General features: G+C 40.1%; 1 protein-coding gene across 7 annotated transcripts in view; it reads left to right on the top strand.

Moving 5' to 3' along the window:
• PAM (peptidylglycine alpha-amidating monooxygenase) overlaps nt 1-13,967 on the top strand; it is a 131,289-nt gene that overhangs the window by 89,683 nt on the left and 27,639 nt on the right. For 4 of the 7 annotated variants that reach the window (XM_035100121.2, XM_035100120.2, XM_035100122.2 and 1 more), the window contains exons 13-15: nt 158-342; nt 1,770-1,841; nt 10,234-10,551. In XM_035100121.2, coding sequence (XP_034956012.2) covers nt 158-342; nt 1,770-1,841; nt 10,234-10,551 — 575 coding nt within the window. The remainder of the gene's footprint in view (nt 1-157; nt 343-1,769; nt 1,842-10,233; nt 10,552-13,967) is intronic. The other 3 variants (XM_060280172.1, XM_060280173.1, XM_035100124.2) reach the window with 1 other exon arrangement.

Genomic DNA, 13,967 nt, shown 5'->3' with positions numbered 1-13,967 from the left:
TGTTTAAAGTGTACTGTGGTCTAACATTTTATCATATGGGCAGTGGCGGTGGTAATTTTCTGTCTCTCCCATGCGATTTAATACCAGCCTCTACAAGTGTGTTTCATCCTATGGCTGAAACTACTCATATGTCTTTCTCCATTGTATTTTGCTATAGGGGCACAGCTAGTGATGAAATGTGCAATTTCTACATTATGTATTACATGGAAGCCAAACATGCAGTCTCATACAAGACTTGTACAAGGAACATAAACCCAGGGATGTTCAAAAACATACCACAGGAGGCAAACATTCCCATTCCAGTCAAGCCTGATATGACCATGGTCCATGGGCATCATGAAGGTATGTTTTTTTTTGTTTTTTTAAATTCATTGATAATATTAATGGAGACAAAATGGTATGGTTGAGCAAAAGGGCCCTTGCATAGAAACTGACCAAACAAATAGACATAGATTTAAGTATTGCATTCCTGAGAGCTGGATTGGTGAATCTTGTTCACCCCGAGGGTCACACCCGCTTCTAGGCCATCTTCCAAGGTGGTGGGTGGAGCCTGAGGCCAGAGTGGGTGGAGCAACAGATGCAATTTTTACCTTTGTATAATAGACTAGTTTCTATCCACACACATCTCTATCTATCCAAACAAGGTGTGAAGCTGGACGAGTTAAGGGGTGTGGCCTGGGTAAATCTCCAGGGGGCTGTTGCGTAAGTGGACCTTGATCCCTGCACACATGCCCCGCTTTGCGTTACATCAAATTCCACACATAGTCTCTTGAGGCATATGCCACCAAAGCAATTTCCATGCTCCTGGGAAACTTTCTCTTAATTCTTTAAAACTAAACTATGTTCTATTGAAACAGGCCAGTATCAGAAACCATAGTTTGAGCTTGGCTTGTTGCAATAAACTATAATTTAAACCAGGCACCCCCAAACTGCAGACCTCCAGATGTTTTGGCCTACAACTCCCATGATCCCTAGCTAACAGGACCTGTGCTCGGGGAAGATGGGAATTGTAGTCCAAAACATCTGGAGGGCCGAAGTTTGGGGATGCCTGATTTAAACTAAACACGGTGGCCCAGTTCATAACCAGGATATGGATGCTTCCAATGTCCTCCTTGCAGCCATGTCAGAGAGTCAGGGATCAGAAAGTAACTCATATCCTGCTCCAGCCTATTGCTGTAAGGAAGATTTTTGCTTGGTGAATCTGGTCTCCTTGCACTTCATTTGGGTGATAAAAGCAACTGCAAAATCCTCACGTTAGTTCCCTCAGTTCACTACTGTTGGCTTGTGTGCTCACAAACTTCCCCCTGTGAATCATAAAAGACTAAATGATCAGACAGCCTATGTGCATGTGTAGACTGAACAGTACATAGGAGCCAAATCGTACATAGGAGCAAACACGGGTCTAGGGCCGTGGGAGCTTTAGTCCCCCATAAAATATTTGAGGGGGCCAGGGCCCCTAAAAGTTGATGGGCTCTGCCATTTAAATGGTTTGTGTACCTCGTCATGTGATAGATTATGTGGAGCATGACTTACCTGGGCCCCCACAATATTTTACTCACTTTGGCTCCGCTGGAGCAGTAGACTATGTTAAATGAAGCTGTGCATTTATATCAGAAAATAAATTGTTGGATTGTACTGACTCCTTGCAATTAATCTGAGTTACAAAAGCCAGTATGTATATATGTGCAGGTATCTGAATTCTATTAACTTCTCTGTTAGCTTTTCGATTTCTTTCTTAGATCATTAGATTTCCTCCTTTCTTTTTTCAGAAGCTAAAAGTGGAGATACAGTTTCTGTTATGCAACAGCCAAAAAGAGATGAGGAGGAGGTTTTAGACCAGGGTATGTATAATACTGGTTTCATAAAATAGATTTCAAAAATGTTTCAAATAGTAGTGATAATTGCATTCTTTGTATTGATATTTATCAAAATAGTGATAGCTGTTCAACAACTAGCATTTAAATCATCCCTACCATTGCATTGCTGCTCCTTGCATAATTATTCAAGAGGAAATAGTCAATTACTGGTCCCTAACCTTGCAGGTAAACTCATTAGTACAGTTTAATCTCATTTGATTTTCTTGTTCACATATAAATTTGCTTAATACAATTGTCATTTGTTTGTGTACTATATTGGGCTAGTAGGGTTTAGAAATGCAAATGATGAATTAAATGGTGTATAAACATTTTCAATAAATATGGAGGGTTCTTCCTGGAAGAAAAAAAGAGAGATTTTTTAGCTTTAATTCTTGATTATATGTGAAAAATATTAAATACTTATTTTGTTGGAGTTTTGTAATGTAATGACCATTTTCAGTTTGACCCACTCATGGACAGAAGGAAGCATCTTAATGTGCAAAGAATTATCCCTGTGCTTTAATATTAACATGTAAGGAGATGTGGAATGGATGCTAGTCCTTCTTTGTTGCATTTTAATACTGTATATATACAAAATGTATGTAACTGTATGCATACAGGCCTACAAACACTTTATTATGTCTCACAAGGCCATTGGGATGTTGTTATGGCTGAATCTTTCAGGATAACATTATCTAAGGTTGTATCATGGGCGTACCCAGGATCAAAGCACACCAGCCACACACCCCAGCCACCCGATTGGCTAGCTGGCAATGACGTGGCCAGGATCCCCCCAGGAGGCATGGTCAATGTGCATGCCCCCCAGAGAAAAGGGGGCCGTTTGCAAGGCAGCACACGGAGCCACCCGTGCTTGCACTCCTGCCTCGCCCACTCCTTGAATGGCAGCGGTGACTAAAAAGAGGCAGCAGCAGCAGCGAAGCTGCCTCCGTTGAAGGAAACCTGGACCTGGACCTGGGCTAACTTCATACATGCAAATGAAGTGCCGTGGAGCATTGTGGGGCAGCACTTTCTGTGCTGTGCTCGCTGTGACTTGAGAGAGTGTGGGCTGAAGTTAGCCCAGGTCCAGGTCCAGGTTTTTTTCATCGGAGGCAGCTTCACTGCCGTTTCGCTTCAGCCAAGCAGGCTGAGGCAGAGCACAGCAGGCAGCACCCCTGCCTGTCTTCTCCAGCTGCCCTTCTTCTAGGGGAGGGCAGCTGCCCCCCCTGCCCCATGCTGAGTACACCCATGGGTTGTATCCAACAAAGTCATCCTGTTAGCATAAAGACTTCTGCCTGTGCAGTAGAATTTCCTATCTCTGCACAGTTCTCTGAATCTACTCCAGAGGACTGGGGGGCAGGGAACTCAGAAGAAATTTCGAGGTGGGTACAGAGGGAGCTGAGAATGAGAGGAAGTTCTGTTGTGGAGATCTGTGCTAATGAAACCACTCTGGCTTGATACAACCCCTAGTTTGTAGATTAAAAAAATTATCAATCTCAAGCCATTAACTTGACTTTTAAGTTTTTAGATGAGCCATGAAATGCCCATTTATTTTTGTTTGACTTTTTAAAGAACTCATTCTAAAGCTGCAATCTCAAGCCTTCTGTTTTACTGTCTTTGCACATGCACCACTTTGTAAGCCAAATAGTGGAGTTAAATAATTGAAAGAGCCTTGCATCTAAATTAGTAGTCTCTTCAGCATTGCTGTTAAGCGGGGTGTATTTAATTCACCCAATTTTTGCAGATGGAGAATCAAGACTGAGAGAATGGCTGCTCCGAGTCTGATTCCATGGTTGAGCTGCATTTTGAATAGCAACATTTCCACATATCCAAATATGTGGAAGAATTGCTAGGTTTAATCTTGCAATTCAAATATTTAAGATTGATTTAAATTTTACACACCTATTCCTCTGAAGCGACTTCTGTGGATTTGAAGAGGATCTTGCTTGACAACTGTCAAGCTTAGCGATCCCTGATTAATCTGGATGGTACTCATTCTGGGTTAACTAGTGATATATGTAATGATTTAACATGATGGTTCGGAAGCGTTTTTTAATCACTGAAACACTTACTGTATTCTGCTTTGTCGATTGTAACTTGTCTTGTAAAAACATCCTCCAAATAGAAGCTGCAGTACAGCTTTGTTTAATAACAAATCTCTACTTGGTGTGTATGTGTGTATATATATCTCTAACATGTTTCTATGGAAACAGGTTCTTTAGCTTTTGTTGGTCAAGAAAGAAATCAAACCTCTTTAAGAATGAGTGGGAGTTTCTGTAATTTTAACAGGTTCATTTAAATTCTCATACACCATTTTTTTCCTTGCTGACTTTAATTGCGGTAGTTCCAGCTAATACAAGTTTTAATTGCTGAAAGAATTAAAACCAATTCAAGGAATGGTTCTGGGTGGTTAATCATTAAGGTGTCCTTTTAAAGTTATTAATGTCTGTGACCAATACATTTTCCTAAATGATGAGTAAAGTGCTCGATAATGGATTGCTTTTAAATTTTGTATTGACAATGAATCTCCTTAGATTCCAGCTTTTATAATTTCTTCCTCCCTCCTTATTGTCCAGTTGGGCTACATTCTTGTATTCATTCTCCTTCAAAAATTGTGTGAGGTAGGTCACTGCTGTTCTCCATCATGGGGGACTGAAATGAATCATTCTTTATAGTCATAAAAGGAGTGTTGTGACTAAGCTGGGAGTCGGGTTGAGGTCTAAACTGTTTTGTGCCATGTGGAGCTTGAAAAATGTATTTGTATTAAACAATATAGCTACTTACATGTAACTGAAACACTGGTTCTGGAAGACAAATGGCCTTGGGCACAATGGTGATGTGAAGCTATATTCTTACAAAAACTGAGAAAACATATCCAAACTTAGTTGGATTAAGAGGGAATTGTAGCATTAGTTTGGGGGCTATGGGTTTCTGAAAGCTTGTGTAACCAACTTATTCTGAAAGAAATATTTAAGAAACTGTTATCTTACTGGTATATTAAACACCCCATTTTCCTCTCCTCACTGTACAGCTTCGGTCTGATTTTTGCATTACTGAAGTAAAGTCTGCATTTGGTAAACAAGCCTTGGAGCTGCTTTTTTTAATCACCAAGGAATCTACTTCATCATCCCCGGATGAAACTTCATATTCTATTTTTTCAGTGTAGGAGGAGTGGGTTGTATATGTAGTTCTCAATGAGAAGTCGAGATTGCCACAGCGCCAGAGTGCCTAAGGGTTGAAGCAATGCAAAATCAGCTGTTTTAAAGTGCCCATACAAAAAACAGTGAGATATCTAAACAAAAGAAATATTTTCCTCTTGAGATATTTCTGTTCTGCCATTTGGATGAGTTCAGTGACAGAACTGAGAACATATAGCAATAATATCAGAAAGGTGTTGAAGGATATAAATAAATGAGAGAGTTGTTTAATCTCTTTTGGTATTATTTATCATTTAAATGTATTATCGGTCACAAGCCTTCTTTAGGTAGCAAAGAATAACATTTTTTTAAAAAAAACACTCTGTGAAAAAGTTATAGATAAAAGCAGTTGGCAAACCCACTTCAGTAGCAACATCAAATTCCATTAAAAGCTAGGGGGTACAGGGAGAGGCAGATTTCCAAAAAAATAGCAAGGAGAGACAAGATGGCCTTAATAGCAAGGAGAGACAAGATGGTCTTAAACGAGCAATGCAAAGAAATAGAGGATAACAACATAATGGGAAAAACCAGAGATTTGTTCAAGAAAATTGGAGATATGAAAGGAACATTTCGTACAAAGATTACCATAATAAAGGACAAAAGTGGAAAGGACCTAACAGAAGCTGAAGAGATCAAGAAGAGGTGGCAAGAATACACAGAGGAATTATACCAGAAAGATATGGATGTCTCCTACACCCTAGGTAGTGTGGTTGCTGACCTTGAGTCAGACATCCTGGAGAGTGAAGTCAAATGGGCCTTAGAAAAGCACTGCTAATAACAAGGCTAGTGGAAGTGAAGATATTCCAGCTGAACTATTTAAAAATTTAAAATATGATGCTGTTAAGGTGCTACACTCAATATGCCAGCAAGTTTGGAAAACTCAGCAGTGGCCAGAGGATTGGAGAAGATCAGTCTACATCCCAATCCCAAAGAAAGGCAGTGCCAAAGAATGCTCCAACTACCGCACAATTGCGCTCATTTCATACGCTAGCAAGGTTATGCTTAAAATTCTACAAGGCAGGCTTCAGCAGTATGTGGACCAAGAACTCTCAGAAGTGCAAACTAGATTTTGAAGGGGCAGAGGAACCAGAGACCAAATTGCAAACATGTGCTGGATTATGAAGAAAGCTAGAGAGTTCCAGAAAAACATCTACTTCTGCTTCATTGACTACGCAAAAGTATTTGACTGTGTCAACCACAGCAAACTATGGCAAGTTCTTAAAGAAATGGGAGTGCCTGATCACCTCATCTGTCTCCTGAGAAATCTATGTGGGACAAGAAGCTACAGTTAGAACTGGATATGGAATAACTGATTGGTTCAAAATTGGGAAAGGAGTACGGCAAGGCTGTATATTGTCTCCCTGCTTATTTCACTTATATGCAGAATTCATTATGTGAAAGGCTGGACTGGATGAATCCCAAACTGGAATTAAGATTGCTGGAAGAAGTATCAATAACCTCAGATATGCTGATGACACAACCTGGAAGGACAGATCCTGAAGTTGAGGCTCCAATAATTTGGCCACCTCATGAGAAGAGAAGACTCCCTGGAAAAGACCCTGATGCTGGGAAAGATGGAGGGCACAAGGAGAAGGGGACGGCAGAGGACAAGATGGTTGGACAGTGTCCTCGAAGCCACCAACATGAGTCTGACCAAACTGCGGGAGGCAGTGGAAGACAGGAGTGCCTGGCATGCAACAGCAGCAGTGTCCCAGGCCTCTCTGCAGGCAGGCTTTATGGCTGTGTTGGTGAGTGCAGGCCCCGCCCCCCGGCCAGGTGGAATTGGCGAAAAGGGAGCGGCCCCCCAGGCACTCACAGGCAGCAGCAGTGTCCCAGGCCTCTCTACAGGCAGGCAGGATTTATGGCTTTGTTGGTGGGTGCAGGCAGTATAAATAATAAATTATAATAATAAATAATAATAAATTGTTTATTATTATTATTATTATTATTATTATTATTATTATTATTATTATAGCCCGCCCATCTGGCTGGATTTCCCTAGCCACTCTGAGCAGCTCCCAACCGAATATTAAACCCTTTATCTCAGAGTCATGGCTCTCACTTGCACAAAACAGCTTTGAAATAATAGGAATGTGAGGTGCGTTATCGTTTTGCTGGCTTTTGCAAAAATGATGCCAGAAGGGAAGTTTGCATACATACAGCATGATATGTCGACAGCTGTTTGATTTTCCACCCCCCTCCGCCCATGCCACACCCTTCATACTCCTCATGGATGTTTGGCCAGGTACCGAAGTAGAAGATATAGACACATCACCTACAAAAGGTGCTTAGGTATACAGGAATTCAATTAATCCCTTGTATGAGGAAAGGTATATGTCATAACTTATTTTAAAATGCAGCTGGGATGATGGCGACGGTGGTTGTGCTGTGGTTTTTATAACAGTAGAAAAAGCATCTGATAAGAGTTGACCATAAATGTAGTAGTATGTGGTTGAAGGAAAGCAACATTAAGGATGTTTTATCAAGCATGTTAGTGGGGATGGCTTAACACATTATGTTCAGCTCCAATTTGCTTTGTTCATTTCACCAAAATTGGCCCTATTAACTCTGATAATTATTTTCTGACAGGGGATTTCACTGGGGACATTCCCCTTCCAAAGGCTGAAATTGGAAATTTAGCTGGAACCGTTGAGCCAGGACTGTTTATAAACATGACAGACTCTCTTAGGGTCATTTTGAAAAGACTTAATTCCCCCCCTTGCTGAGTTCTTAAAATTGCATTTTCCGTGAGAGTCCTGAAGCCTTAGCTTACCATTTACGTTTATTATTGCTTTAATGTGAAACTTTCAAGAAGATTTTATGACATGGTTCCATAAATGTATTTTTAAAGAAGTCTAAATAATTGAAATCCTTAACCTTTTAATTCATTATCCTCCCAGTCTAATGGAAATACTTGTGAGCCAGCATATTTGCGGAAGTTAATGGTTGTGTCACCAAGGCGGGAATATTTATTTACGGACTGTTCACAGCCACCAATCCAAAACAGAAAGAAGCATAAAGTGATAAAGGACTAAGCCCTTTCCTCCAGTGCAGAGGTTAAATAGATCATTTGAAGTATTTATATTCCTCCTGCTAACCGAATAGCTCAAGGTGATTTAGGTTATCTTTAATATACAACAGAACAGAGAAGAGTTGTTAGGCACAGATGTGTACAAGCCCCCCCTCCCAGCACTGGATATTCCAGCTACCGCTGAAGCACTGAGCCACAGCAGATCTTCAAGGAAGCAATTGCTTCCTCACCCAGGATGCTTCTTCTGATGTCTCTTGTCGTTTCTGGCACCGGAGGAAGCAAATGCAAGTCTCCCTTAGACCTTATATCAGCCTTTCCCAACTTGATGCCTTCCTATTGGTTTTGGACTACACTACAACTCCCATCAGCCCCAGCCAGCATAGCCAGTGGTCAAGAATGATGGGAGTTGTAGTCCAACACAGCTGAAGGGCACCAGATTGGGAAGGTTTCTTTAGGTGTTCAAGCTGCCACTTGGCTTCTGAGTCTCTGCTCTACAGGGACTCTATTAGAAGAAATTATCTGGTCTGTAAATGGCTGCCAGAGGTGCCAGATGTCAGTCCCTTGCAGGGCAGGGCTCCCTCCCTCAGGCTGCCACTGCAGATGTGCCTTGCAGTTTTGGCTCTTGGTGGCAAGATGCAAATTGGAATAAGATGTAGCACAACTGAACACATGTCCAGCTGCCAACAATTGCTGGCTCTTAACAAAATGGTTGAGTAGAACAATATGTTCCTGATGGCTTGCGCTGACACTGGCCACACATAAAACCTGCAGACGACGAAGAGCTTGTTGCTGCTGCTTTGTAAGCAAGTGCGTTTACATCAGCAACAAATTGGATCTCGTTCAAATCTACCCAGCTAGTTTTAAGTGATGTGTAATGAGTGAATGAATACCTCCCTTTCCTCCTTTTCTTTTGAATTTTCTTCTTTCAGGCTTCTACCAGACCTTGCTTTCTTATTTTATTTATATGTCATATACTCTCATGTGCTTCAACAGTTGTAAGCTGCCCTGCTTTGATAACAGTAATCTTCAGATTCCAAGTGGAAGAGTGTGTGGTGCACATCTGGAGTGCTCAAGTGAAGTATTCTACTGTATCTTCTTTAGTTACGATTGTACTCAAATGGGATAAAAGGGCCTAGATCTAGCAAACCTTGCGCTTGCATCACAGTAGGTGCATATTAGCTATTCTTTCCTGAATTCTGAATGCACATTCTGAATATGTTTGATATGCTTATCATTTCTGAAATAGTTGAATTAACAAAGTTGTCGATCTTCTGACTTTTTTATTTTTTTTAAAAAACACTTTTGATATTCATATTCAATGCACAGGAAACTGACTCAAGTGAAACCAGGCAACATGGGAAATGGGGGGGGATCCTTCCTGCCAGTCTTTATATATATGATGCAATTTTCTAGCACAGGCAATCTAGCTAACAACACTGGTTGGGAGGGAAAGAATATTGGCTAGGTATAGAACTTTGAATAACATAGATAATGTGTAAACCAGAATGTTAGGAATCTGATATAACTAAAGATATTAAAAAAAGATATGTCAGTTTGATAGTCTTATCAAACATTTCTGTGGGAGAATTTACCAATCTGTAATTTTTCCTCCATTTCCTGGCTAATGCAGTTCCAAAAAGCATACAGTAGGGGAAAACACACAACCACAATTGCAACTGGTTATCTTCCAGATTGTATTAACATTCTGTAGCATCTAGTGAAAAACTGAATACATTTCCTTTCAGACTGGTTTCACTTCTGAATTTCTGCTCCTGTAAATGAAAGGCTATTAGTAGCAAATTTCAGAGGAGGTAAGTATACCAGTGTTCCAATGCTAAAATAATCCTTCCTAAAGTTATGCTTTCCCCACCATGGAAGCCTTCCAGAGGCAAGGGGTCTCATTTGCCTGGGTTCTGAAATGCCTTGTCAAGAAATGGTATTGTTGTGTAAATTTAAGGACTGCAACAGCCTGTGATTTATGTTTTTAAGTTTCTGAGCAGCCAGAAGTTTTGAACCAAGTTGGCTTTTAGGAATAACTTCCTATTTCTGCTTTTTGTCAAGCTCACAACAAAATCTTGCAGTCTGTCTGCCTCCTCTGCCTCTTTCTCTTATCTGTTTTTTTTTCTCTTTCTCTCTCTTTTTCTCTGTGCAGGTGATTTCTATTCACTCATTTCCAAGCTGCTAGGAGAAAGGGAAGATGTTGTTCATGTGCACAAGTATAACCCTACAGAAAAGGCAGAATCAGATCTTGTAGCAGAGATTGCTAATGTAGTCCAGAAGAAGGATCTTGCTTGGCCTGATGCCAGAGAGTTTTCCAATGAAGATGAAAGGGCCAATGCCATTCTTGTCAGAGACAGAATCCACAAATTCCACAGATTAGAATCCACCCTGAGGCCACCAGAGAGCAGGCACCTTGCTTTGCAGCCACCTAAACCTGGCAGTGGAAACTGGGAAAAAGAACGTACAGGAGGTGGGTTAGGGTTGTGGTTTTTTTATTTAAAAATGTTACCATATCCAATATTACACCAAATGATTTTTTTATTTTTTAAAAAAAAAATTGGAGTTGTACATCACGTTCCTCTCTTGCATCAGATGTTCCGATGAAAAATTCATTTTGTTCAACATAATTGTCAGTAATCACTGAAGCATTTCTCACATTATCCTTCCCATTTGTGGCAAAGGTTTAGTAAGTTTTGTTTTATGTGTATGTTAGTTGTCTGCTGTACAGTTTAGTGCTATGTATTTTGTGACAGATTTATTTGATACATTATTGTATTTCATACTTTATTTGTAAAAGAAAAGCCTAATTTAGTATCAGAAGTTTTATTTTTGGTATATAAACAGAAATCCTGAGCTGGAGTTATTTGTTACATTTTTCTAAACTGAGTAATCCAACTTGAACATGGTGAATTCAATTATTTGACTTTGTTTTTCTTACTGTGCAGCTGGTTTTATTACACACTCTCCTGTGAGGGTAGTTATGCCCTCTGTAGTTTTCAGTTTGAATGCCTTGTTGACTAGTAACAATATTTTATGTACATTTACATTATATTTTCATTGTGCTTCTCTCTTTCTAAATATGAAACATTACAGTTACTTCTTAAGTTATTTTGTAGAAACAGAGCTGGTATAGGCAATGCTGGCATGGAAATAACTACTCATGCGGTAGTTGTATGAGTCATGAAACATCAGTGGAAGGAATTTAATGACATTGCAGCTCTTTTTTCCTAATAACAAGATTTGTACTGATTCTTTCCCTTTCCCCCAATGGGGGACAAAGAGCTGGAATTCATGCAAATACCTTTGTCCAAGGATATGCTGTTTGTATAAGTAGACCACCCTTATGAGCAATCATTATATAAGTAATTGCAATGACTCAATTCAGACATCATACCTAATAACAGTTTGTACTAACCATAGCTGAAAACCCAAACCATGGTTCAGAACTGTTTGTCTGCACCAGTTCAAGCCATTTTCATAGCACTGTTAACCTGGTGTTAATGTATGCTGTTTTAAATGACCACCAAGCCTTTGGTACACTGTGGAAGTTTAATAAGGTATCTGTGAAATTGCTTGCCTGTTTTTGCTGCTGTTGACAGAGGAGAAAAGAGAGGCAGTGCTTTCGACTGCAAATTTTTACACGCTTATCTGAGAATAAGTCCCATTGAACTCAGTAGGGCTGACCTCTGGGTTAATAGCCATAGGACTGTGCAGACAATTCTTATTTACAATGGGCTGTTTTCTCTGTTCTACAAACAAGCAGCTAACAAAATACTTTACAAATAAATTTGAAACTGAACTCAACTGAATTTAAGCCACAGTGGGTATGTTCCACTTCCACTATCAGAGACAGTATGCCTCTGAATACCAGTTGCTTGGAATCGCAGTTGGGCAGAGTGCTGTTGTGCCCATGTCCTGCTTACAAGCTCTCTACAGGTATCTGCTGACCACTGAGAGAACAAGATGCTAGACTAGATGGGCCATTGGCTGTTCTTGTGGGAAAAGTGGTTTTCAGATTTAATAATGCTGGTGAATGCTAGTGGAGTGAACAAAATACTGGCTTTTCTGTCGCATTATTGAAGAATGCTGATTACAGTAAGATATCTCCTCTGTGTGTTTGGAGAGGGGAATATTTCATTGGAAGCTATAAAAGCAATATTTGTGCTAGGACTATTAGAGTAATTCTATAATAGATTTTGCTTTTGGTTTAGAATGTTTTTTCCTTGGTTATGATTATCATCAATCTACCTATCTATTATTTATACCTTTTGCTGTACAAATCCACAGGGCTGAGCAGTAAAGGGTTTATCAAATAATACAGAACTAGAATTGTGCAAAAAAATCCCCAACCCTAAGAGTTATACAGTATTTAGAAGCTTTATGCAAATTTATATGAAATTATTGCAATTCAAATCAGCTTAATTGTCTAGGTTGACAGACTAGATTCTTTATTAGCCATTATCACCCCACAAATATAGTGTGGAATGATTTTTTTTTGGGGGGGGAGGTATAAATGACAAATGGTGTTAATACTATAAATATGCTGAGGTCTCTTATGTGTGTGTTTTCCCCACCTCAGAGAAAAGATGGCCAGACTAAACTCAACAGTAAACAATTACAAGGATGATTTATGCTAAATTTGCTTACTTGGAAATAACCCATTCAAATCAGTGGGATTTGCTTCTAAGTAAACATTCATAGATCAGATGTTTGGTATTTGGTCCTCACAGTAATCCTACATTTTATTGGAACTGTATGTCCCAAAAGTAACAGCTTCAGCAAGTCAGTAATTTAACATCTCTTACAGTATCCTAAAATATCCTGTTAGGCAAATCCTAAAGTTGCTGGGAGTTTCATTAAGTAAATAAAAAAGTGACAATGATGACTACTATTACTACTACTACTAATAATAATAATTGTGCATAAATAGAAGTGGGCCACTGCACTCACTTCTGACTACATGCTTGGAGTTGGCTTGTAGGTTACATAATATTATATGTATGTAAATATATGTTTTATAAAGCACCTACCGGTACTGTTTACCAGGTGTTGTACACAGATTAAAGACAAGACAGACTCTTACAATCTAAAATAGATTATACCAAAAGGAAAGGGTATGAGCCGGGGGGGGGGGGAGAAAAACAGAAAATTCAAGCACTAATTATTAAAATTGCAAAGTTCTTATAATGCCCTACATGGATTGAGTTCAGGGGCAGGAGGAGCCAAATGACAGCTGATCATTCAGCCAAGCTCATGAAATAGCCTCTCTTGGTCTGGAGAGATGTTGGACACAGGGCTGCCAGAAAGGGAACCGTTCCCTCCGACGCCCGAATTGAGGCGCGCTCCCATCCGTAGGGCCAGGGGGCGACGCTTTGGGGTGCCCAGGCTTTTATGCTGGGCGAGAACCCGGAAGAAGCCATTGCGGGGTTCTGACTCAGACTAGGCAGTCATGTTTGCTGATATCATTGCACTGTAAATAATATGCCCAATAAAACTCTGAAAGACAAGACGGAGTGGAGCGTCTTTACTCAAGAGTAGCCGCAGACGCCTTTGACAGATCCCGAAAGCCTTGGTACTCAGATGTTTTGGCTCCCAAACGCTGCAAACCCGACTGTTCCGGTTTGCAAACATTCTTTGGAACCCGAACATCCAACATGGCTTCTACGGCTTCCAGTTGGCTGCAGGAGCTTCCTGCAGCCAATCAGAAGCTGCACTTTGGTTTTGGAAGTCGAACGGACTTCCGGAACAGATTCCATTCAACTTCCAAGGTACAACTGTATTGTTATATGAACACATTGTTAACTATTATATTGCATACAAATATGTTGGTTGGAGCTTGTTTGATTCTATCTTTAGCCATTGAATTATTTACTTACCTAATATTGT

Source organism: Zootoca vivipara, chromosome 11 (genome assembly GCF_963506605.1).
Source record: "Zootoca vivipara chromosome 11, rZooViv1.1, whole genome shotgun sequence".
NCBI classification, from domain to species: Eukaryota; Metazoa; Chordata; class Lepidosauria; order Squamata; family Lacertidae; genus Zootoca; species Zootoca vivipara.
The sequence above is the reverse complement of the archived record's forward strand: the minus strand, read 5'-3'. Positions and strand labels throughout refer to the sequence as shown.